The sequence below is a fragment of the Schistocerca piceifrons genome, chromosome 2, assembly GCF_021461385.2.
Source record: "Schistocerca piceifrons isolate TAMUIC-IGC-003096 chromosome 2, iqSchPice1.1, whole genome shotgun sequence".
NCBI classification, from domain to species: Eukaryota; Metazoa; Arthropoda; class Insecta; order Orthoptera; family Acrididae; genus Schistocerca; species Schistocerca piceifrons.
Genome location: NC_060139.1, coordinates 114787707 through 114813571, shown reverse-complemented (window position 1 = coordinate 114813571; position 25865 = coordinate 114787707). Strand labels below are relative to the sequence as shown.

The 25865-nt window shown below is 45.8% G+C and overlaps 1 protein-coding gene across 1 annotated transcript in view; it reads left to right on the top strand.

The window, feature by feature from the left end:
- The window catches only part of LOC124774999 (tetraspanin-7-like), a 148845-nt gene extending 123659 nt beyond the window's left edge, over nucleotides 1-25186 (top strand). The window contains exons 4-6 of the mRNA XM_047249752.1: nucleotides 12388-12498; nucleotides 19946-20102; nucleotides 25050-25186. Coding sequence (XP_047105708.1) covers nucleotides 12388-12498; nucleotides 19946-20101 — 267 coding nt within the window. The 3' untranslated portion in view covers nucleotide 20102; nucleotides 25050-25186. The remainder of the gene's footprint in view (nucleotides 1-12387; nucleotides 12499-19945; nucleotides 20103-25049) is intronic.
- Nucleotides 25187-25865: the final 679 nt, after the last annotated feature.

Here is a 25865-nt window from a genome sequence, read left to right as displayed (position 1 = left end):
GCAAATAACGTAGTAAAACGCTTTTCACTACGCCAGACCACTGTGTGATTGTGGTTTGTTATGTGTCCCAGCCCTGGCGGACCTCAAATCCAAAAAATTTTAACTGCAAACACGGCCGATACAAGCAGCTCAGCTGCAAATCAAAAAGATAGATTATTAGAACATATACAGTTTCGTTCTTGCCAATGATGAGAAGAAGGGAAAAAATAATGCAAAGGGAAATTTTGTATTTGTTTGAATAAAATCCTTCTTTGCAACTTGAACAAAACATTCCACATAATATGTGCCCAGTTTTTGTTGGTTACAGAGATGCAGTTAGTTATAGAAATAAATTTTCATTCCAAGTGGTGGTGTTCAAGCTACTATGATTTTTTAAAAATCGAATGTTCTTTTTTGTTTTGATTTCTGAGTTTTGGAGTTGTGCTTGAGTTTACATAGTTGAATTTCTCAGTTGTAGAAATGGTTCTGATATGTTGGTCAGTTCTGCTGCATCTTTTAAACATGTCGCACATATTTACAAATTCTAAGCCGATATGCCATTTGTGTACGGGTTTTGTAACGGAAACACTGCTGTTGCTTCTAGAAAGTACGGTAGGCGATTTCCTAACCGCAGACTACCAGATTCAAGGGTGTTTACCCGTGTTTCCACTAAGCTGCATGAGATTGATGCAGTCGTATTTCATCTGAAGATGCACATGAACAGAAAGTGGATAAGTAAAAGCATTACTGAGTTGGTGAAATTTAGTCCTTCAACAATGACACGCAGACTTTCCACACGTATGTACTCCTCATTAATGACTATGCCTCTGTCCTTATGACTTACAGCGGATTCAACCCCTTTCAGAGGGAGACGATTAGAATTTTGTCGTTGGCTAATTCAGAATTGCCGAGTAATCCGATTAACACTGTTTACGTTCCCTTGTGAGGGTATCAGTACAACTCGTAGCTCACAAAGGTTGTCGGTAAAAACCCACATCTGTGGAGACTCACTTTTAAGAACGTTTCTCTTTAAACGTATGATAGGCGATTACTTGAGTGGGCGTGTTGTGTTGTCGTAGCGTCTTATAGGGTCTCTCATCTAGATCTGCTTGAAAATGAGTTTCCAGCATTAATGGAAGAGCTTTCTTTGGCTAAAAGCATTGAAATGTTCTTCCTGCGTGATGGAGTGGAGCACATTCTAGTCGTCAGGGAAAACATCATCCAAGCATAACGCACCCTGGAAAATGGATCGACAGGAATGTTGACGTTTCTCGGCCACCAAGGTTCCCGTACTCCGCGCCTTTAGATTTTTGCCTGTGGTGATGGTTGAAAAGCGAAGTCTACAAAGAAAATCGTAAAACAACAGACTATCTGATCGCTTTATGGAGTGCTGCCATCGATAAAAGAACGCGAAGACGACCTCAGAAGAACTACATTTGGTGTTAAGAGAATTCGAAAGTTTTTTGAAGCCGGAGGTCGAGTTTATGAAAATCAACTTTGAACGTAATCAACTGTCTTTGCGTAGCACATTCCCTATTTGCTTTGTTATATGTTAACAGTAACATATCTAAAAGAAAAAAAGGCCCACGCTATAGGGAATATTTAGTCTAAGCCACCACCTCTTAAAACCCTAACAGTTCCTCCTGAAACACCCTATATGTAGGCAATCAAGTGCCTTAATTCGTAAAAATTCACATTGACCACACTTATTTAGGGAATTTAATTCCTCTATTAATACTTATTTGAATGAAATAATACTGGGCATAATACTGCTTCAAACTGTAATTGGAATTCAATAGGAATCAAAGTTTTCCACTGACTTCCATTAGTCTTCCTTAACTGTAAGTAGAGTGAAATTTGTTTTGGCACAGTAGAATCTTATCCTAGCCGACATCGGCCCCGGAAGTCTAGGCACTTGTTACAACTCACTTCTTATCGGCGCCTGACGCGAGGCATCCCGCCAACTGTAGCTGTCTTGCGTGTTGCGTTGCGTAGAGATTAGGCGCTGAGGCGGCCGATGACCCGCTATGGCAGACGGCTAGCGTGAGTCGTGATCGAGGTGCGTCCGCCAAGGGCAGAGGTCAGCTGCGTGTCCGTAAGGCATGGCGAAATAAGCTCACGCTATAATCCGCCCCGACTTTGGCGCTGCATTTTCTGCTTAATATTTGACGACATTGCTGTTATTTAGACTTCTCTCGTATCTGTCAAAACAAATTTTATACATTTATTTTAACTCATACCTTTCATTTCTCGTCATGGCACGTTACAATGATTATACCTTCATATTTTATGGATGCTATAATATTATGGTAGCTGACGACACTTCGTTTTTTTGTTGACATAATCAAACAAAGTAACACTTCTACATCTACTGGATGTTGTAACCTCCCCGTGAAAATAAAAGACAATGATAATGAGCCAAATGTTGACTCCACACAAAAATGAATAATAAAAATGAGTCATGCGTAACCTTCTTGAAAAATTAAATAATAATAATGGCCCAATTGTAAACTCCTCACAAAATTAACGTTAAGATGAACCTGATAAATTTTATAAGGGCAGCTGCGCTGACCTTAGGCCCTGTGCAATAATTAAACCTGAACACAAAAACCAAAATTCTTGCCTCAGTAAACTGCATCTATATCTGCTCTTATTTTATGGCACAGCTTCGTGCAATGTTGGCCCATGTTTAATTTAGATTCTTGGAGGGAATGCATGGGAAATATTATTTAACTTGAAATGAATCTTTTGTTTAAAACAGTTACTTTAAAAGAAAATTATTATTGGGGCAATTCCTGAACAAATTAATTACAATTAACATATGTCGTTAGCTGAGCGCAATGCTGCTTCATTACCTTCGATAACAATATACCTCGTCCAGAACTGTGACCAGAGACCCATGTCGACGCCCGCTCAGTTTGTACTGAGCGTCCACTCGCTACTGCTACTGCCGACTTCTCCTACACACAACTACCGACCGAGTCCAACTCACAACTGCACACTCGCGCGGTCAAGCGCAGACTAGCAACGATAAATAACTCTCTGGTCAGAGATTCTGTCATGCCTCGCCATCGCTGTTAATGAATACACTGACTACATACGTGTTTCAATGTCTCAGAAAGAATGGTCAATATTGACGGATATGACAGGAACGAACAACTGAAGCAAAAAATTGTACTAAACTTGGGCTCTGAAATGCCTATCGGTACCTTAAGATCTATGAGCACGTCCTCGTCTTCGATATTATGAAGCAAATCTCTTCTATTGGAAGCTTTTGCTTTACATATTTTGGGAAGACGTAGTATGGACCAAAACAAGAAAGAGTGATCGAGTAAACATGGGTTCCGAAACGCATTCCTTAAGAGTTACGAACACTTTTTTCAGGAGAAGAGATGTATTTCACAGTAGCTAAGATGAACAAGTGTTCATACCTCTTAAGGTATGCATTTTAGAGCCCATGGTTACAAGACTTCTTTGGTTCGAATGATCGTTTCTGTCATATCCCTGAATATTTACCATTCCTCCTGGCGCACCATTCTTAATCCACCTTATGGTAGTGTATGGTGCGGGACATTTCTAGTACCATTATATTTTCCACCTTCACTGTTCCATTCGCGATTAGCGCTTGGGAAGAGTGATTCTCGTTAATCACCCGTATTAGGCCTAATTTCTCTTATTTTCTCTATGTGGTCAATTCCCTGGCTGTGGAACTACTACGTTACCCGACTCTTGCCGGAACGTACTCTCTCAGCACTAAACCTCTACTTGACACACGTATACGAATGTTCCTGGGTGCGTTATGTGTTCCAACCTCTGGCCGTATGAGGGTACGTGGAGCATTGTCAAAGCCCAGGGGATTATCACAAATCGCGGTGTCTTCAGCCTAGCTATTGCCCTTGATAAAAGTGTCATTTTTGTCTCATTGTGCATTTCTCTCTATTACCTTCTATACTATTCTGTAGTAATTATTTACATGTACAGTCCACGTTTCATCCAGCTATATTACTTGTCATGTGATAGTTACATTCCTCCGCAAGTTTTACACATCTGTATACGACCCTAGTACATCTCTAGACTCATTCGAAGCCAGTTGCCAGTTACACTTGTTGGGGATCGCAAACAATAAGCAACACTCCGTAATAGGCCATAAGAACTTCGTGACAAATAAAACTCGTACGCCTAATATATAACATTTCTCTTTATCTCGGACTCTCTTTCGCAACTTACTCAATGATATGCCTGCGACTGTGCGTCGCGTTGCGTACGAATTCTTCCTTTTCCTTCTTCCTGTCACTTTTTTTTTTTTTTTGGGCAATGTGACGCAGCTCACGCCTGGACTTGCAAGGTGACCATCACAAGTTCTACTGTCGCCTCTGCGAAAGGGTTAGTTTGTTACTGAGGTATCACAGCGTACGTCTCTGGAATGTAATCCATACGTCTGGCTGTCATCACCCATTAATGTGGTCCCATCTAGGAGATAGCAGACGGAACTTTTTGAAGGGTGGCGCTTTCAAGCAGAGGAAAACTATGTTTCACGCCACTTTTTGACCGTCTAGACGGGTAGTAAGGCAGTTGGTGGATTATGCTACCAACAGAAATAGTTCATACATGAGTGTGAGAATATCTTAGTAGTGAAGAGGTTACCGTTGTTGTTGGGCACCGAAGATGTCTCCCGGACCAACCATAGTGGTGTCGGTCCTGTAACATGTCAAAGATATCAAGTTATCATACAAAGTCGGTCGCTCAGTCTAGATTATCGGGTGGGTGTTATTTGTGTTTTGCAGATTGGATGAAATACATGGCTTACTTTTGAAAACCTACCGTAAATGTTATGAGAATTTAAAACATGATAACGTCATTGCCATAAAGTTTCATGGTGCTGAGATAGGTATGCCGAAAAGTTCTACAGAATATATTTAAAAAATAATTTATAGCGTGTGAGAATGGATGATGTGATACTGTGGGCAATCCTCATTATAAACTATTCAGACGCCATGGCCATCGTTACTCTGTTAATCAGCGTCCGCTGCTTGTGGCAGTATTGACAGGGAACGTTGTAGGAACGGTGTAAGTGTCGGTTTCAAAGGAGTGTTCGCTATCGAGAATAAACCACGCTACAGGGTAGAGCACTCGATATTTATTAAACGAAAATGACGTTCAGGTAGTTTCAGCTTTATGAGGATGTCACCATCAAAAATACAAGGACAAGTATATCGCGAGATACTGGGCGTCCAACTTAATGCTTCATCTGAAACATCTTTTTATGAATGAAGAAAACAAATTCGAAAAGTGAGTTCGTGACCGCTATGGATTTTGCGAATAAATAAGAACTAACTACCTCTTATTTCAGCAACACAGTTTTCCGTTGAAAGTTCTCGACTTCGTTTCATACAACTCGCCTCAAAAACAACAAACAAACCCAAATTGTTAACGTATTTTCTTCTGTAATTTATTACCATGTTTACGAAATACCTAGTTATGCTACGTATTTATTGTCTCGTTGTTTAGTAAGATTATGAAAATACATATTGTTGCTATTTTAGTAGTTACCTTTTTTTTGTAAACTAAAATGTATCACCAACGTCCTTAAGGAAACCAAAAGGTATGTGAAGTGACACAGTTAAAAGTAAATCCCTGTGTTTAGTTCGTATTCCACGGTAGGTGGCTGAGGATAAGTAGAACTAGAATATATGAGAGCATATGACAGTAAAACGTATTTTTATGATCAAGTGATGTTTTCAGTCATTTCTTACAGCTGACATTAAGGTTTCTGGGTTGTTTTTCTTTTTTTGATGATAATTTAATGCCGTAATACTGAGGACAGTCATCGATACTTCGACACGTTTGGTATTCTCATGCAGTATTTAGTTTTTGTAGAAGTAATGTTACGATGAGTAAACCTATTCGATTTCTGAGCCGCTAGTTACTGTCACATGGGTGGTACAGTTTTTATTTGAGACAATCTGTTCTGCGTTGTCTTCAGTTAGTAATTAATGATGGTCGTAGGATGAATCATATAACGTAATTGGAATTAATGCGATCTAGAGGGAAATGAGAAAATTGTGTAAGTTTTTAATCGGCAGATGTGATGTACACTCCTGGAAATGGAAAAAAGAACACATTGACACCGGTGTGTCAGAACCACCATACTGGCTCCGGACACTGCGAGAGGGCTGTACAAGCAATGATCACACGCACGGCACAGCGGACGCACCAGGAACCGCGGTGTTGGCCGTCGAATGGCGCTAGCTGCGCAGCATTTGTGCACCGCCACCGTCAGTGTCAGCTAGTTCGCCGTGGCATACGGAGCTCCATCGCAGTCTTTAACACTGGTAGCATGCCGCGACAGCGTGGACGTGAACCGTATGTGCAGTTGACGGACTTTGAGCGAGGGCGTATAGTGGGCATGCGGGAGGCCGGGTGGACGTACCGCCGAATTGCTCAACACGTGGGGCGTGAGGTCTCCACAGTACATCGATGTTGTCGCCAGTGGTCGGCGGAAGGTGCACGTGCCCGTCGACCTGGGACCGGACCGCAGCGACGCACGGATGCACGCCAAGACCGTAGGATCCTACGCAGTGCCGTAGGGGACCGCACCGCCACTTCCCAGCAAATTAGGGACACTGTTGCTCCTGGGGTATCGGCGAGGACCATTCGCAACCGTCTCCATGAAGCTGGGCTACGGTCCCGCACACCGTTAGGCCGTCTTCCGCTCACGCCCCAACATCGTGCAGCCCGCCTCCAGTGGTGTCGCGACAGGCGTGAATGGAGGGACGAATGGAGACGTGTCGTCTTCAGCGATGAGAGTCGCTTCTGCCTTGGTGCCAATGATGGTCGTATGCGTGTTTGGCGCCGTGCAGGTGAGCGCCACAATCAGGACTGCATACGACCGAGGCACACAGGGCCAACACCCGGCATCATGGTGTGGGGAGCGATCTCCTACACTGGCCGTACACCACTGGTGATCGTCGAGGGGACACTGAATAGTGCACGGTACATCCAAACCGTCATCGAACCCATCGTTCTACCATTCCTAGACCGGCAAGAGAACTTGCTGTTCCAACAGGACAATGCACGTCCGCATGTATCCCGTGCCACCCAACGTGCTCTAGAAGGTGTAAGTCAACTACCCTGGCCAGCAAGATCTCCGGATCTGTCCCCCATTGAGCATGTTTGGGACTGGATGAAGCGTCGTCTCACGCGGTCTGCACGTCCAGCACGAACGCTGGTCGAACTGAGGCGCCAGGTGGAAATGGCATGGCAAGCCGTTCCACAGGACTACATCCAGCATCTCTACGATCGTCTCCATGGGAGAATAGCAGCCTGCATTGCTGCGAAAGGTGGATATACACTGTACTAGTGCCGACATTGTGCATGCTCTGTTGCCTGTGTCTATGTGCCTGTGGTTCTGTCAGTGTGATCATGTGATGTATCTGACCCCAGGAATGTGTCAATAAAGTTTCCCCATCCTGGGACAATGAATTCACGGTGTTCTTATTTCAATTTCCAGGAGTGTATATTTCGGAAAAATTGGATGACTTATTCAAGACAAAGAGCTTCACAAACTGAACACGTCAGTAACGTTTTAGCTCACCTCTGGCCATTATGCAAGCAGTTATGTGGCTTGACATTGATCGACAGATTTGTCGGATGTCCTCCGACGTATATCGTGGCAAATTCTGTCCCATTGGGGCATTACATCGTCAGAATCCGAGCTGGTTGGAGAGCCCTGTCCGTAATGCTCCACATGTTCTCAATTGGGGAGACCAACCAACCTTACTGGCCAAGGAAGGGTTTGCCAAGCATTAAGACAAGCAGTAGAAACTCTCGCCGTGTGCGGGCGGATATTATCTTGCTGAAATGTAAGCCCGGGATGGCTTGCCATGAAGGGCACCAAAAAAACGGGCCGTAGAATATCGTCTACGCATCACTGTGCTTTAATGGTGCCGCAGATGGCAGTTAAAGGAGTCCTGCTACGAAATGAAGTGGCATCCCAAGCTATCAGTTCTAGTTGTCGGGCCGTATGGCGGGCAACAGGCAACAGTCAGGTTGGCATCGCACCTCTGCCCAGAGCGTCTTCAGACGCCTCTTCGGTCTGGAATCTCATTGACTGGAGTAGAATTGTCGGCAGTGATGAGTCCCGCTTCGAATTCAGCCCCGATAACCAGCAAGGACTTGTCTGGAGAGGCCCCGAACAGCAGTGGGTTACCAAGCTGACTGTCCCCAGCCGTACGGGCGATAACAAGGAGTGATTTCGAGATGTCCACCCTTTTGACAGAAGGTCCTTGGGATGACAGCCGTTTACTATTTGTGAGAAAATGAAATGCCTGAAGCCGTCCTTATGATTGTATTTATTTGGTTGCAACCTTCAATGCGCGATCTTCAGGCTGTGGTTGACACGATCCCTATATAGAGTTGGCAGTTGATGGTTAGAGTGCTAAGTTTTCAGACAGTCTGCGTAAGCAGTTATGCAGGCCACTAGTTCGATATACGAGAGTTGGAACTTTAATAGTGGTAATTATTTATTTACAGCTCGTATAAAATAGATACGTGTTTCGAAGTTATACTTATCTTCAAAGTAGTCACCAGCATTGTGTACAATCCGTTGCCAGCGATGTGGAAGCCGTAGGATACTCTTAGCAGTGTTAGTTGTGTTGACAGTTCGAGCGGCGCGATCTATTGCCCGACGAATTTGTAGCAGTTCTGAAACGAATACCGTGAAGTGTTTCCTGCGCTTTAGAAATCGAGTTGAACTCACGAGAGCTTAAGTCAGAGGAATGCAGTAGGTGGTATAGAACTTAGCAGCCCCATCAGTCAAACAAATAATAGCTTGCACTGTACGTGCTTGAGCATTGTCGTGCAAAAGATGGTCAGGTCCTGCAGAAAGTGTCATCACCTTTGTCTCTAATCTGGTCGTAGGTTGTGATCCAAAAATGAGCAGCATACACAATGCTGGTGACTACTCTGAAGGTCAGTAGAAATTTGAAACACGTATATATTTTGTACGAACTGTAAATAAATATTTGGCACTATTAAAGTTCCAACCTTAGTATATAGGGATCGTGCCAACCCCTTCCGCATCAACTACAGCCTGAAGATGGCACACTAAAGCGCCGAAATTGATTGCAACAAAATAATAAAATGATAAGGACGGCTGTAGGTGTTTCATTCTCCCACACCCAAGAGTGGACTGGGATGCCATTTCTTTTCGTAGCAGCACCCCTTTGGTTATCATCCGCGGCACCTTTACAGCACAGCGGTACGTCGACGATATTCTACGCTCCGTTTTGGTGCCCTTCATGGCAAGCCATACCGGGCTTACATTTGAGCAAGGTAATGGCAACACGCACACGGCGAAAGTTTCTACTACTTCTGTTCCTGCTAGCCAAACCCTGTCTTGGCCAGCAAGGTTGCCGGATCGTCACCCAATTGAGAACTTTTGAATCATTACGGGCAGGACCCTCCAGTCATTTCAGGATATTGACGGTCTAATGCGCCAGCAGCATTTAGCACGATATCCCCCCTCCCCCCCCCCCCCCCCCAGGAGGACATCCATCAACTCTTTGAATGAATACTAAGCCGAATAACTGCTTGCATAAGAACCAGAGGTGGAGCAACGCCTTATTGACTTGCTGAATTCATGAAGCTCTTCCTCTTGAACAAATCATACGATGTAATAATTTGTTTGTGTGCACAGGGACATCAGATCTATCGATTTCCGTTGCATTCGGATATTCCTTCGTGGTGTGGCGCCTTTTTTGTCTTAGAGTGTAATTATTTTTACGGTTCCTGGCTGGCTCTTCTTAGAGAGATGGCCTGCTACTTGATTCATCGTGTTTCAGGCTTGTTTGGCCACACTGGAAGCTTCCAAGGCTCCTGACCACTGTGTCACATGATGGTGCGCCGGCACCGTACAGTTTCACCAACGCAGCGCGGATTGTTGCAACCTTTTTCTTCTCCAAATGCAGAAAGCGAATTACGATCCTCATTTTATCATTCCACTGATACGGTCGCAGATTCGAATCCTGCCTCGGGCATTGATGTGTGTGATGTCCTTAGGTTAGTTAGGTTGGTTCAAATGGCTCTGAGCACTATGGGACTTGACTGCTGAGGTCATCAGACCCCTAGAACTTAGAACTACTTAAACTTAATTAACCTAAGGACATCACACACATAGATGCCCGAGGCAGGATTCGAACCTGCGACCGTAGCGGTGGCGCGGTGCCAGACTGTAGCGCCTAGAACCGCTCGGCCATTTCGGCCGGCGTTAGTTAGGTGTAAGTAGTTCTAAGTTCTAGGGGACTGATGACCGCAGATGTTAAGTCCCATAATGCTCAGAGCCATTTGAACCATCATTCCACTGCGTCATTTTGTTCTGATTCATCTAGTGGTCTGCTATGGCACTGTGTTGCTGATCTTACAGTGTGTTCCAGGACTACAGGTACGAACAGGATGACAGTTATTGAACTATGTGAAATAAAACCGTCGTAACTTCTGAACGGTTTTGCGTTACGATGTTCAAACTGCACGGTTGGCCACGGGGCGTGATGGGAATTTGTATGCGCTGTATGGTTTGGTTTAGCGACGAAGCCCACTTTCAGTTGGATGGGTTCGTCAATAAGAAAACTGGCCCAATTGGGGGACCGAAAATCCGCATTTCGCTATCGAGAAGTTTCTTCACCCTGAACGGGTGATTGTGTGGTATGAAATGTCCAGTCACGGAATAATCGGTGCGATATTACTTGGTGGCACGGTGACTACCGAACGGTACGCGAAGGTTTTGGAAGATGATTTCATCCCCATTATCCACAGTGACCCTGATTTCGACAATATGTGGTCCATGCAAGACGGAGCTCGACCCCATAGAAGCAGGAGAGTGTTTGATGTCCTGGAGGAGCATTTCTTGAAAACAGTCTTGGCTGCAATTTTAATTTTTTATTAATTTATCAACTACGCGTTTCACCTTATTTAGCCCCATCTTATTCTTTAATTTGCTCCTGTGAACGTGTACGCGTTATGCACGTCTTGGAGTCACTCACATCCATCTAGAAAGTGTTTACTGTGGTTAACGAAGGCGATGTTGGCCTGATGTACTCGACGACGCCATTTTGCTACACTGTCTAAAGGATCGCCCTAAGAAATACCAAATTAAGATCAGCCTGAAGATGCCTAAACAAGGTGAAACGCGTAGTTGATAAATAAAAAAAAACTGAAATTGCAACCAAGACTGTTTTCAACTAATACTAATAAACACTGGTTTGCTGATTCATGCCAAAGATGGACTGGAAGAATTTCCTGGAGGAGCGCTTTAGGGACCATGGCCTCTGACATGGGTCTCTATTGGTCGCCATATTCTCAGAGTTTTTCACACTCGCTACTCATTTTTGTGGCGCTATGTTCAGGTGGACGATAAATAGTTTAGACAATAAGAGAATAGAAACTTTCGAAATGTGGTGCTATAGAAGAATGCTGAAGATTAGATGGGTAGATCACATAACTAATGAGGAGTCATTGAACAGAATTTGGGAGGAGTCTGTGGCACAATTTGACTAGAAGAAGGGATCGGTTGGTAGGACATGTTCTGAGGCATCAAGGGATCACCAATTTAGTACTGGAGGGCAGCGTGGAGGGTAAAAATCATAGAGGGAGACCAAGAGATGAATACACTAAGCAGATTCAGAAGGATGTAGGCTGCAGTAGGTACTGGGAGATGAAGAAGCTTGCACAGGATAGAATAGCATGGAGAGCAGCATCAAACCAGTCTCAGGACTGAAGACCACAACAACAACAACAACAACAACATGTTAAAGTGTACAGCAATAACCCCAAAACCGGTGCTGAGCTGAAAACAGCCATTCAGGACGTCATCGACAGCATCGATGCTCCGACACGTCAGCGGGTCATGCAGAATTTCGCTATTCGTCTGCGCCACATCGTCACAAATGATGGCAGGCGTATCGAATATGCATAACCTAAATCCGAATGTCTGTACTGACGTTTGCATCTTGAATAAGGTGATGTACGCCGTAGTTTGCAACTAATTTACGTTTTGTTTTCATATAGTTCAATAATTGTCACCCTATACCTACCGACAAACGCGGTATTAATTACTTAACTTCATGAAAATTTCTCGGGTATTCAGCCAGGTAGCGCCTGAAGATGGCAAGAAGTCGACTTGCCGAAATATCGCGCCTTTTGGACGACGCTACCTGGCTGAATACCCGAGAAATTTTCAAGATTTCTGTATGCCAGGAAAACCTCAATCACACAATTACTTAACTTTATGTTTTCAAGATGGAGATATTTCTGCATAATCCAAACTTCTTGCATCATTTTACATTGCTGAATTTTTTATGGGTTTTCAGATGGAAGCACACTTTCTTAATGCTACGTCGCATCTTTTCACAGCTGCACTGCTGCGGAAACCGCAACTACACGGACTGGCAAGACAAGGTGCCCACCTCCTGCTGCAAGGCCGACAAGTGCAACACCAGCGACGTCTCCGAGATCTACACACAGGTAGGCGGGCAGCGCTATGGCCGCAGACCAGCCGGCAGCCAAGGGGCAGCGACGGTCCTGCAACTCCTAACAGCGAGCAGACGAACAAAAACCCCTCCCCATACATCTTGCCATATGAAGTAATCTGACTAACGCGTAAATGTTACAGAGCCGCCGAAGTCAACAGAAGGTAAACTGAGTGTCCAAAAAAATGGTTCAAATGGCTCTGAGCACTATGGGACTTAACATCTATGGTCATCAGTCCCCTAGAACTTAGAACTACTTAAACCTAACTAACCTAAGGACAGCACACAACACCCAGTCATCACGAGGCAGAGAAAATCCCTGACCCTGCCGGGAATCGAACCCGGGAAACCGGGCGTGGGAAGCGAGAACGCTACCGCACGACCACGAGATGCGGGCTGAGTGTCCATCACATCCTATTTTGGCCTCTTATAAGGGAAGCATAAATCTTAATGGCTGTGATTTTTCTCATCGCACTATTGTAGTACATGAGTAACCAAAACCCATGGTGTGATTCTTCAGTTTCTCCCGGTGTATTTCTTGATAGAACAGTCCACGGGAAAAAATAGGACGAATATTGAGGATCTCTGACGTTGATCTGTTGTAGAATTTTAGAACATGTTTTTTGCACACGTATCATGTCGTTTCTGGAAACCCAGAATCTACTCTGTAGGAATCAACATGGATTCCGGAAACAGCGATCGCGTGAGACCTAACTCGCTTTATTTGTTCATGAGACCCAGAAAATATTAGATACAGGCTCCCAGGTAGATGCCATTTTCCTTGACTTCCGGAAGGCGTTCGATATAGTTCCGCACTGTCTCCTGATAAACAAAGAGCCTACGGAATATCAGACCAGCTGTGTGGCTGGATTGAAGAGTTTTTAGCAAACAGAACACACCATGTTGTTCTCAATGGAGAGACGTCTACAGACGTTAAAGTAACCTCTGGCGTGCCACAGGGGAGTGTTATGGGACCATTGCTTTTCACAATGTATATAAATGACCTAGTAGATAGCGTCGGAAGTTCCATGCGGCTTTTCGCGGATGATGCTGTAGTATACAGAGAAGTTGCAGCATTAGAAGATTACAGCGAAATGCAGGAAGATCTGCAGCGGATAGGCACTTGGTCCAGGGAGTGGCAACTGACCCTTAACGTAGACAAATGTAACGTATTGCGAATACATGGAAAGAAGGATCCTTTATTGTATGATTATATTAGCGAAACAAACACTGGTAGCAGTTACTTCTGTAAAATATCTGGGAGTATGCGTACGGAACGATTTGAAGTGGAATGATCATATAAAATTAATTGTTGGTAAGGCGGGTACCAGGTTGAGATTCATTGGGAAAGTCCTTAGAAAATGTAGTCCATCAACAAAGGAGGTGGCTTACGGAACACTCGTTCGACCTATACTTGAGTATTGCTCATCAGTGTGGGATCCGTACCAAATCGGGTTGACGGAGAGATAGAGAAGATCCAAAGAAGAGCGGCGCGTTTCGTCACAGGGTTATTTGGTAAGCTTGATAGCGTTACGGAGATGTTCAGCAAACTCAAGTGGCAGACTCTGCAAGAGAGGCGCTCTGCATCGCGGTGTAGCTTGCTGTCCAGGTTTCTAGAGGGTGCGTTTCTGGATGAGGTATTGAATATATTGCTTCCCCCTACTTATACCTCCCGAGGAGATCACGAATGTAAAATTAGAGAGATTCGAGCGCGCACGGAGGCTTTCCGGCAGTCGTTCTACCTGCGAACCATACGCGACTGGAACCGGAAGGGGAGGTAATGACAGTGGCACGTAAGGTCCCCTCCGCCACACACCGTAGGTGGCTTGCGGAGTATAAATATAGATGTAGATGTAGAAACACCGAGTAGGAACTGTCCATTTCCCACCAAATAAAACACGAGCATTATTGGGAAGTGTCAAAGACGATCTCGGTTTGCAGAAGGCCGGCATATACTAGATTCCGTGTCAGTGTGGGAAGACTTATATTGGACAGACAGTGCGCACCATCGAAGATCATTGACGAGAACATCAGAGGCACACTCGACTTGGGTATCCCAACAAGTCGGCGGTCGTAGAGCACTGTTTGTCCGAAAATCACGAAATGGACTATCAACATACCAGGGTCCTGGCACAGACTGGGACAGTGTCGTTAGAGAGGCTATCTAAAGTTGTATGAGGGACGGACTCGTCAACCGAGATTGCAGCTACAACCTCAGCAGGGCATGGGAACCAGCATTGAGTCTAATTAAAAAGACGCTCAGCAAAGGACACGAACAGGCGACTAGTGCGGTCGAGGCAGTTACACCGACGCCACCACGGACGCCGACGCCAGCGCCTCACCGACCGCTGACGCGCGGGCGCGGACCGCGGAGAGAACGCCTCGCGAGGGGAAGGGAGTTAAGACGACCTCCCGCCCTCAGGAGCACAGTTCGTCAGCGCACCTGACGATGGCGACGTGTCTGATCGCCGAAATATTGTGCCCGTTGGACACTATGAACCGGCAGTACACCAGTGGACTGTTCGAAAAAGCCATAGTTTTTGGGGGAAGATTAGGTAAGAAATGAGGAGACTCGAACGCAGTACAGGCAGAGTTCTAGTCTGTCGCCCTAGGCGGTTGTGCTAAGGCCGCTGCTCGGTGATAGACGCCCTCGTAGGCATTCGCCAAGTTCGCAAAATTTTGACCCTGGGTTTCTCGTAAACACTTGCATTCTACTGAGCATCACTTGCTGCATCTAAGTTTGTACTAAAATCGTACGGAGGATGAGCAAAATCGGTCTATGAGTCCCTTCTTAGTACAACCATATACGCCATTCACCGACCACGTGAATGGTACTTCTATCTCTCTTATTCCTGTTTCCGTAAGCACACTTATAAAAGCCTGGGTTACGTAACGATAACATATCACATGATTGGCGCTTTTGCGTCTTTCACGGGTCAGATTCACGGTTTGATTGTCACTCCAGCATTGACAAAACCAGTCATAAAGAAAATGCTAATAACTCGGCACATTGACTGCAAGACTGAAATCACATTATCTGGTAATAGAGGTAAACACAATAACACTTGTAATACATCTTTAAAATTTTTATCTTTCTTAATTAAGCTTTCCTTAATTTAATCTTTCATTTTAAATACAAAGATCATTTTGCAGTCAACAATTGAAACATCGTGTAGATCAGGTGCTGACATGACTTCATGTTACTTTCTACTCCGTTAGTTACTGTTCTGTTATGATGAAGCTTAACCATCGACAATATGTGGCAGATGTCTCTCAGAAGCCAAGGCTATTGTTGTTCATCTAATACAACACAAATGGTCTACGCTTTGATAAAATGTGTTACATGGATAATACACTCCTGGAAATTGAAATAAGAACACCGTGAATTCATTGTCCCAAGAAGGGGAAACTTTATTGACACATTCCTGGGGTCAGATACATCACATGATCACACTGACAGAACCACAGGCACATAGACACAGGCAACAGAGCATGCACAATGTCGGCACTAGTACAGTGTATATCCACCTTTCGCAGCAATGCAGGCTGCTGTTCTCCCATGGAGACGATCGTAGAGATGCTGGATGTAGTCCCGTGGAACGGCTTACCATGCCATTTCCACCTGGCGCCTCAGTTGGACCAGCGTTCGTGCTGGACGTGCAGACCGCGTGAGACGACGCTTCATCCAGTCCCAAACATGCTCAATGGGGGGCAGATCCGGAGATCTTGCTGGCCAGGGTAGTTGACTTACACCTTCTAGAGCACGTTGGGTGGCACGGGATACATGCGGACGTGCATTGTCCTGTTGGAACAGCAAGTTCCCTTGCCGGTCTAGGAATGGTAGAACGATGGGTTCGATGACGGTTTGGATGTACCGTGCACTATCCAGTGTCCCCTCGACGATCACCAGTGGTGTACGGCCAGTGTAGGAGATCGCTCCCCACACCATGATGCCGGGTGTTGGCCCTGTGTGCCTCGGTCGTATGCAGTCCTGATTGTGGCGCTCACCTGCACGGCGCCAAACACGCATACGACCATCATTGGCACCAAGGCAGAAGCGACTCTCATCGCTGAAGACGACACGTCTCCATTCGTCGCTCCATTCACACCTGTCGCGACACCACTGGAGGCGGGCTGCACGATGTTGGGGCGTGAGCGGAAGACGGCCTAAAGGTGTGCGAGACCGTAGCCCAGCTTCATGGAGACGGTTGCGAATGGTCCTTGCCGATACCCTAGGAGCAACAGTGTCCCTAATTTGCTGGGAAGTGGCGGTGCGGTCCCCTACGGCACTGCGTAGGATCCTACGGTCTTGGCGTGCATCCGTGCGTCGCTGCGGTCCGGTCCCACGTCGACGGGCACGTGCACCTTCCGCCGACCACTGGCGACAACATCGATGTACTGTGGAGACCTCACGCCCCACGTGTTGAGCAATTCGGCGGTACGTCCACCCGGCCTCCCGCATGCCCACTATACGCCCTCGCTCAAAGTCCGTCAACTGCACATACGGTTCACGTCCACGCTGTTGCGGCATGCTACCAGTGTTAAAGACTGCGATGGAGCTCCGTATGCCACGGCAAACTGGCTGACACTGACGGCGGCGGTGCACAAGTGCTGCGCAGCTAGCGCCATTCGACGGCCAACACCGCGGTTCCTGGTGTGTCCGCTGTGCCGTGCGTGTGATCATTGCTTGCACAGCCCTCTCACAGTGTCCGGAGCAAGTATGGTGGGTCTGACACACCGGTGTCAATGTGTTCTTTTTTCCATTTCCAGGAGTGTAGATAAATTCCAAAATTCAGCCACTGGGCGTGAAAGCCGCTTTACTATCCAGAGATTCTGTGGTGTATTTGTCCGTGAGTTGTTTTTCTTGTGGTTATCAGTGTACTAACACTGACTTAATAATAAGAAGCTTATGGTTAGGAAAGAAATGGATGTGCGACGCACTGAAAGCAGATTTGAAACAGGAAGTTCAATATCTCACACTTTGCAAGATTAGCAAGCGACTGGAGACTTGGCATTACAAAACTAAACGAATCCTGAATTTTTTCCTTTGCACGAATCTGCGTACAGTTTTCCGCTTCCACCCGACATAAACTACGGATTGTACCTCAGTATTGTTCGAATTGAAAAAGAAGACCTACTAAACTCAACGAGCGGTGAATGGTCTTTTCTTCCTTTAGCTATTTTGAGAAAAAATAAAAGATTTCTATCAAATGTCTTGCTCTCATTATTTTAGTGGTGCTTGTAGATTTGTAGACCAATGACTGTACACAGGGCTGCTACAAGCTGGTGATGGACTTACTGCACACTGTGGACTTTATGCTGTGCATGACTTGTCACACAGGGCTGCTACGCACAACTGGTGGACTTACTGCACACTCTGGACTATAAGCTTTGTTTGACTTGTCACACAGGGCTGCTACGCACTAGTGGTGGAGTTACTGCACACTGTGGACTGTATGCTGTATTTGACCTGTCACACAGGGCTGCTACGCACTAGTGGTGGAGTTACTGCACACTGTGGTCTGTATGCTGTATTTGACTTGTCACACAGGGCTGCTACGCACTAGTGGTGGACTTATTGCACACTGTGGACTATATGCTGTGTTTGACTTGTCACACAGGGCAGCTACGCACTACTGGTGGAGTTACTACACACTGTGGACTGTATGCTGTATTTGACTTGTCACACAGGGCTGCTACGCACTAGTGGTGGAGTTACTGCACACTGTGGACTGTATGCTGTATTTGACTTGCCACACAGGGCTGCTACGCACTAGTGGTGGAGTTACTGTACACTGTGGACTGTATGCTGTATTTGACTTGTCACACAGGGCTTCTACGCACTAGTGGTGGACTTATTGCACACTGTGGACTATATGCTGTGTTTGACTTGTCACACAGGGCTGCTACGCACTAGTGGTGGAGTTACTGCACACTGTGGACTGTATGCTGTATTTGACTTGTCACACAGGGCTGCTACGCACTAGTGGTGGAGTTACTACACACTGTGGACTGTATGCTGTATTTGACTTGTCACACAGTGCTGCTACGCACTAGTGGTGGACTTATTGCACACTGTGGACTATATGCTGTGTTTGACTTGTCACACAGGGCTGCTACGCACTAGTGGTGGAGTTACTACACACTGTGGACTGTATGCTGTATTTGACTTGTCACACAGGGCTGATACGCACTAGTGGTGGACTTATTGCACACTGTGGACTGTATGCTGTATTTGACTTGTCACACAGAGCTGATACGCACTAGTGGTGGACTTATTGCATACTGTGGACTATATGCTGTGTTTGACTTGTCACACAGGGCTGCTACGCACTAGTGGTGGAGTTACTGCACACTGTGGACTGTATGCTGTATTTGACTTGTCACACAGGGCTGCTACGCACTAGTGGTGGACTTATTGCACACTGTGGACTGTATGCTGTATTTGAATTGTCACACAGGGCTGCTACGCACTAGTGGTGGACTTATTGCACACTGTGGACTGTATGCTGTGTTTGACTTGTCACACAGGGCTGCTACGCACTAGTGGTGGAGTTACTGCACACTGTGGACTGTATGCTGTATTTGACTTGTCACACAGGGCTGCTACGCACTAGTGGTGGAGTTACTACACACTGTGGACTGTATGCTGTATTTGACTTGTCACACAGGGCTGCTACGCACTAGTGGTGGACTTATTGCACACTGTGGACTATATGCTGTGTTTGACTTGTCACACAGGGCTGCTACGCACTAGTGGTGGAGTTACTACACACTGTGGACTGTATGCTGTATTTGACTTGTCACACAGGGCTGCTACGCACTAGTGGTGGACTTACTGCACACTGTGGACTGTATGCTGTATTTGACTTGTCACACAGGGCTGATACGCACTAGTGGTGGACTTATTGCACACTGTGGACTGTATGCTGTATTTGACTTGTCACACAGAGCTGATACGCACTAGTGGTGGACTTATTGCATACTGTGGACTATATGCTGTGTTTGACTTGTCACACAGGGCTGCTACGCACTAGTGGTGGAGTTACTGCACACTGTGGACTGTATGCTGTGTTTGACTTGTCACACAGGGTTTGATACGCACTAGTGGTGGAGTTACTGCACACTGTGGACTGTATGCCATATTTGACTTGTCACACAGGGCTGCTACGCACTAGTGGTGGACGTATTGCACACTGTGGACTGTATGCTGTGCTTGACTTGTCACACAGGGCTGATACGCACTAGTGGTGGAGTTACTACACACTGTGGACTGTATGCTGTATTTGACTTGTCACACAGGGCTGCTACGCACTAGTGGTGGAGTTACTGCACACTGTGGACTGTATGCTGTATTTGACTTGTCACACAGGGCTGATACGCACTAGTGGTGGACTTATTGCACACTGTGGACTATATGCTGTGTTTGACTTGTCACACAGGGCTGCTACACGCTGGTGGTGGACTTCCTGAACACGAACATCGGGCTGGTGGCCGGTGCAGCGGCAGGAGTGGCTGTCATCCCGCTACTGGGTGTCGTGCTCGCCTGCTGCCTGGCGCGCAACATCAACAAGGCCAAGTACGAGCAAATGGCCTAAGGTGGGTACACTTCGCAGCCAGCTGCAGCAGGCAGCATGGTGCGGCACCTGGCATACTCTGCAACATACTCTGTCTGACATTGAAATTGCAGCGCCGGGAAAAGTAGGAAATAACGAAATTTTACCTATTGCTCGTTTGCAGTTTACTAGGAAGCATATAATTAATTTTGTGGGTGACTTGGGGGTGCCTGGAAATAAAATTTAGTGTAGTATGTGCGAGGGCTCCTTCTGCCTCCTGGTTTTGCGACTGAACTGCGTTATTCAATTAGGTAAGCTAGGCTTCCACCGTTATATTCACTCTGTACGTTTTCTTTTGACTCGTGTCAAAGCCTCGGTACTGGATTAGCAAGAATCCCATCAGCTTCCCTCACCAGTTTCGTTCTTTACTCTTAGTTTTTCGACACATTTAAACCTCCATTTATTTTCCTACCCCGGCCCGTTCGTCGCCCATGTTGTGACTCTCAGCAGCCATCTCCGAAAACGCCAGCTGGGTATGGGTCCCGCCTGTTTGCTAAGGGCCGTAAAATGCACAAAAAAAGAAGGAACAGCACCTCCGCGTTGCCCGTAGTCAGCCACTCAGTACAGTGTCACTTTCTTACACATCTCACTCCTGTCGCTGCTAAACGTCTTACGTATGAAATAGCCAGTTCCCACTCTCAACAATAGCACTCCGAAGCTGAAAAGGCTAATGAGAGTAATGACTGCTCCTTCAACGAGCCAAGTCAGAAACGGAATCGTCCAAGCGAAAGAATATTCCGACAGTTATGCGTAATGTTAATGACCACTTACTTCCCGTCGGCTTGTACATGTACCGCTTAATGCAGCAACATCAGGCTACGTCCTACATGCTCGTATCTTATGCCCCAAGCAAAGTTCCACGAGAAAGTATTCAAGTTCACTGTTAGAAAATTTAGAGCTTCACTGAAATAAAACTCGACACTTCAAGAAGCTAATCCTGCACATTATACTCCCAATTAAATGACAAAATGGTTCTGAACCGAGGCATTATACCATTAATGGTCATTACAAGATGGTAGTTGCTGCCTTTTCGTCTATGACAGAGACTTATGTTGTAATAATTTGCTGACATCTTTATGGATGGAACTCTCCCCTACATCGTCTGTATGCCAAGAGCCATTTCGCTCTTTCTTCTGGCCAGTCTTTCAATCCGACAGCTCATGTTTGTCTGATGTTAATAGTTGATAATGGCATAATGGACATTATACTCCCAATTAACTGACAAAACAGTTCATTATACCATTAATGGCCATTACTCTTTTTCGTCAATTATACCAAGTTATGTTGCAATAATTTGCTGATAGCTTTATGGATGGAACTCTCCCCTGTATGCCAAGAGCCGATTTCTCTTGTTTTTGTGGGCAGTCTTTCAACCTGACAGCTGATATTTGGCTGTTGGTAGTGCCTGATGATGCCGTACTCGACGACGCAGTTAGAGGCCGAGATGATTGCTGGCAGCCCACCGAAGTGTCCGCTGCCGCCCCAGGTTTCTTGCTTTGTAACGCACCTATCACTGTCAAAAGTCCACAGGTGTCTTAACAGGAAGTTCTGTCGTTAGCGACAACCTTAGCGTCGCTTCCTCCAAGCTCTCCTTCACCAAGGAGCACTCCCACTAGTTAGTTATTTTGATCTCCTGTTTCTTTAATGTATTTAATGTTCCTCTGGTTCAGGAAGTAAATCATACTCCGTGTTTCCAGTTTTAAATTGTTTGCCAGTATCAAATGTAATATTATAAGTACTCCTTAGTTAATTTAGCAACATGCTTTTTGAAACTCCCTCGCCACGTTTCCATCAACGACAGACAGACTTCTTGCTAGGGGTATATGAAGATGGTATCTAATCTTTCAGACCTGTCTGAAAGAACAGATACCATCGGTGACCATGCAGCTCTCTTAGAATGAAATGATAATTAAATCAATACCCTAAGCTGTCGACAGGCGTTGATAGACTCGTACATCAAGAGAGACAGATGATAATGTGTGCTTCGACTGGGACAGGAACCTGGAATCTCCTGCTTACATGGCAGACACTCTATCCATCTGAGCCACCGAGGGCACAGAGCATAGTGCGATTGCAGGGATTTATCCCCTGCACGTGAGACCCACATCCCCAACTTAATGTCCGCACACTACATTCGTAGTGCCCCTGCCCACTACACTCATTACTCACGGCAGACAATCTTATCGAGTCCCGTAAGAGTTCGTGTGATGTGTGTGCATCCAGCACAGAAGAAGAACGTCAATGGCCAGTTAGCCTTAGCTATATGAAGATGGTATCTGTTCTTTCGGACATGTCCGAACTCTTACAGGACTCGGTAAGATTGTCTGCCACGGGCAATGAGTGTATTGGGCAGGGGCACTACGAATGTAGTGTGCGGACATTAAGTTGGGGATGTGGGTCTCACGTGCAGGGGATAAATCCCTGCAATCGCACTATGCTCTGTGCCCTCGGTGGCTCAGATGGATAGAGTGTCTGCCATGTAAGCAGGAGATTCCAGGTTCCTGTCCCAGTCGAAGCACACATTATCATCTGTCCCTCTTGATGTATATCAACGCCTATCGACAGCTTACGGTCTTGACTTAATTATCATTTCATTTCTTCGTAGGGGTGTGGGCCTCTCGCCCCTTCCTGCAAACATAACCTCTGCTGCCAACAGTAGCTCTAAGACAGCTGGGCACCGAGACGAGCTTAGCCACAACGGCAGACATGGGCACGTCATTCCATGCAGCTTCAACACTACAGCTCAGTTTACCAATAGTAGTGACTAGTGAATGGGAGTATGATAGACTCCTGACAACCCTTAACCAGGTGTTTCCAGTACGTGAGAGATCAGCAGAAAGTGCTGGTCAGTGGAATGGCAGAACAGTCTTTCTATTGAGGTAGGTAAGAACAGGAAGAAATTATAAGTAAGGGCGGTAACATAAAGAGTGCAATGGCAATTCCACTGTTAAATACTGAGGAGAGAACAGATAGGTGGAAAGAGTACCTTGAAAGCCTGTATGAGGCGGAGGACTTACCTGAAGACGTGATAGAAGAACAAACAGAAGTAGACAGGGAAGAGTTAAGGGATCCAGTATTAGAATCAGAATTTAAGAGATGTCGACGACATAAGATCAAATAAGGCAGAAGGGAGAGATTAAATTTCATCGGATTTTTAAAATAGCTAGGTAAGTGGCAACGAAATGACCATCCACATTGGTGTGTACAATCTACACTACTGCCCATTCAGATTGCTACACCACGAAGACGACGTGCTACAGACGCGAAATTTAACCGACAGGAAGAAGATGCTGTGATATGCAAATGATTAGCTTTTCAGAACATTCACACAAGGTTGGTGCCGGTGGCGACACCTACAACGTGCTGACATGAGGAAAGCTTCCAACCGATTTCTTATACACAAACAGCAGTTGACCGGCGTTGCCTGGTGAAACGTAGTTGTGATGTCTCGTGTAAGGAGGAGAAAAATTCGTACCATCACGTTTCCGACTTTGATAAAGGTTAGATTGTAGCGCATCGCGATTGCGGTTTATTGTATCGCGATATTGCTGCTCGCGTTGATCGAGATCCAATGACTGTTAGCAGAGTGTGGAATCGGTGGGTTCAGGAGAGTAATACGGAACGCCGTGCTGGATCCCAACGGCCTTGTATCAGTAGCAGTCGAGATGACAGGCATCTTATCCGCATGGCTGTAACGGATCGTGCACCCACGTCTCGATCCCTGAGTCAACAGATGGGGTCGTTTGCAAGACAACAACCATCTGCACGAACAGTTCGACGACGTTTGCAGCAGCATGGACTATCAACTCGGAGACCATGGCTGCGGTTACCCTTGACGCTGAATCACAGACAGGAGCGCCTGCGAAGGTGTACTCAACGACGAACCTCGGTGCACGAATGGCAAAACGTCATTTTTTAGGATGAATCCAGGTTCTGTTTAGAGCATCATGATGGTCGCATCCGTGTTTGGCGACATCGCAGTGAACGCACATTGGAAGCGTGTATTCGTCACCGCCATACTGGCGTATCACCCGGCGTGATGGTATGGGGTGCCATTGGTTACACGTCTCGGTCACCACTTGTTCGCATTGACGGCACTTTGAACAGTGGACGTTACATTTCAGATGTGTTACGACCAGTGGCTCTACCCTTAATTTGATCCCTGCGAAACCCTACATTTCAGCAGGATAATGCACGACCGCATGTTGCAGGTCCTGTACGGGCGTTTCTGGATACAGAAAATGTTCGACTGCTGCCCTGGCCAGCACATTCTCCAGATCTCTCACCAATTGAAAACGTCTGGTCAATGGTGGCCGAGCAACTGGCTTGTCACAATACGCCAGTCACTACTCTTGATGAAGTGTGGTATCGTGTTGAAGCTGCATGGGCAGCTGTACATGTGCACGCCATCCAGGATCTATGCACCCAAATTGCGTGAAAATGTAATCAAATGTCAGTTCTAGTATAATATATCTGTCCAATGAATTCCCGTTTATCATCTTCATTTCTTCTTGGTGTAGCTATTTTAATGGCCAGTAGTGTACTTTCATAAGGGCCAGAGGTGGGCTAAAGCGTTAGTGACTTGTTCAGTTTAAGAAGCTCTCTCTCTCTTGAATAAACCATCCAGTTTTTCTGAAACTGTAACCATTTCTTTGCCTGTGGATGTACGTCACATCCGCTGATTTCCGTCCCAATCAGATAACTCCTTTGCAGTAATGTGGAGCTCATTTTTCTTATCTGCGCAGACCTCGAAGTAAAACCGTTTGTCACTGATTTCTCAAGCACTATTTCTCAAATAAACCTGTTTTTGCTCTCCTTACTTCTCCTGGCAGTGCACTGAAAATTACGTCAGTGTATGGTGTGTAAAATGTTGCTGTAGCGTAGCTAGTAAATCCGTTTGTAGCTGAGACTCTTTCATTGCGTGTTTCAGGTGCTGCGAGGGGCCGTACGGAGGTGGCGACCGCTGCCCCCGTCCCAGTTTCTCTGCGCTCTCTTTCTCCTTCCTCGTGTATCTCGTTATCACTGTCCACATTCGTATCTACGCACGCACGCGGCTCTGTCCCAGCTACCAGCCGCACCGCTTCTGCCAACATCTGCCGTGTTCTTCGACACACGCTTTATCAGTGTTGCAAATGTAAAAACATCACAGATCTCCTAACAGAAATATATATAAACAAGAGTCCAAACTGAACAACAGATGCATGTTTTCTTGAGAAGTATAGATGAATTTCTTATGCACAATGCACGTAAATAACTTACAGATAAATACCTCACTGGTGACCATTAATATGACGCCATACGCGTTGTGTATCGCACCGATATGACTAAAAACGCTGTTTTTATCTGCAATAACTGAGATTATGTAATATGTGCTTCAATGTCCTTGCTGCTCACAGTGAAAACTATAATCTGACGTGGCAGCGATGTTTGTGTTACACTTAACATAGTTCTTGACAACTTCACTCAAACGAGTAGTTCATTTCTCCCCAGTGCTACGTTACGTTTGCTCTGTTCATTGGTCCTTAAGTTTGCCTTGAAAGAATATGAATTCTAACAGCACAATTACTTGCAGTAAATTAATACACGTTTCATAATAATTAATCAGAAAGACAGTCGAACATCGCTACAAATCTCGTTTATTTTGTGTATTATGATTTCACTCAATTCATTTTGCAATTCGTCTCCTTAGTAACACCTGATAATTCATTTGAAATGATCGGTTGTTAGGTGACAAAGTAACTTACTC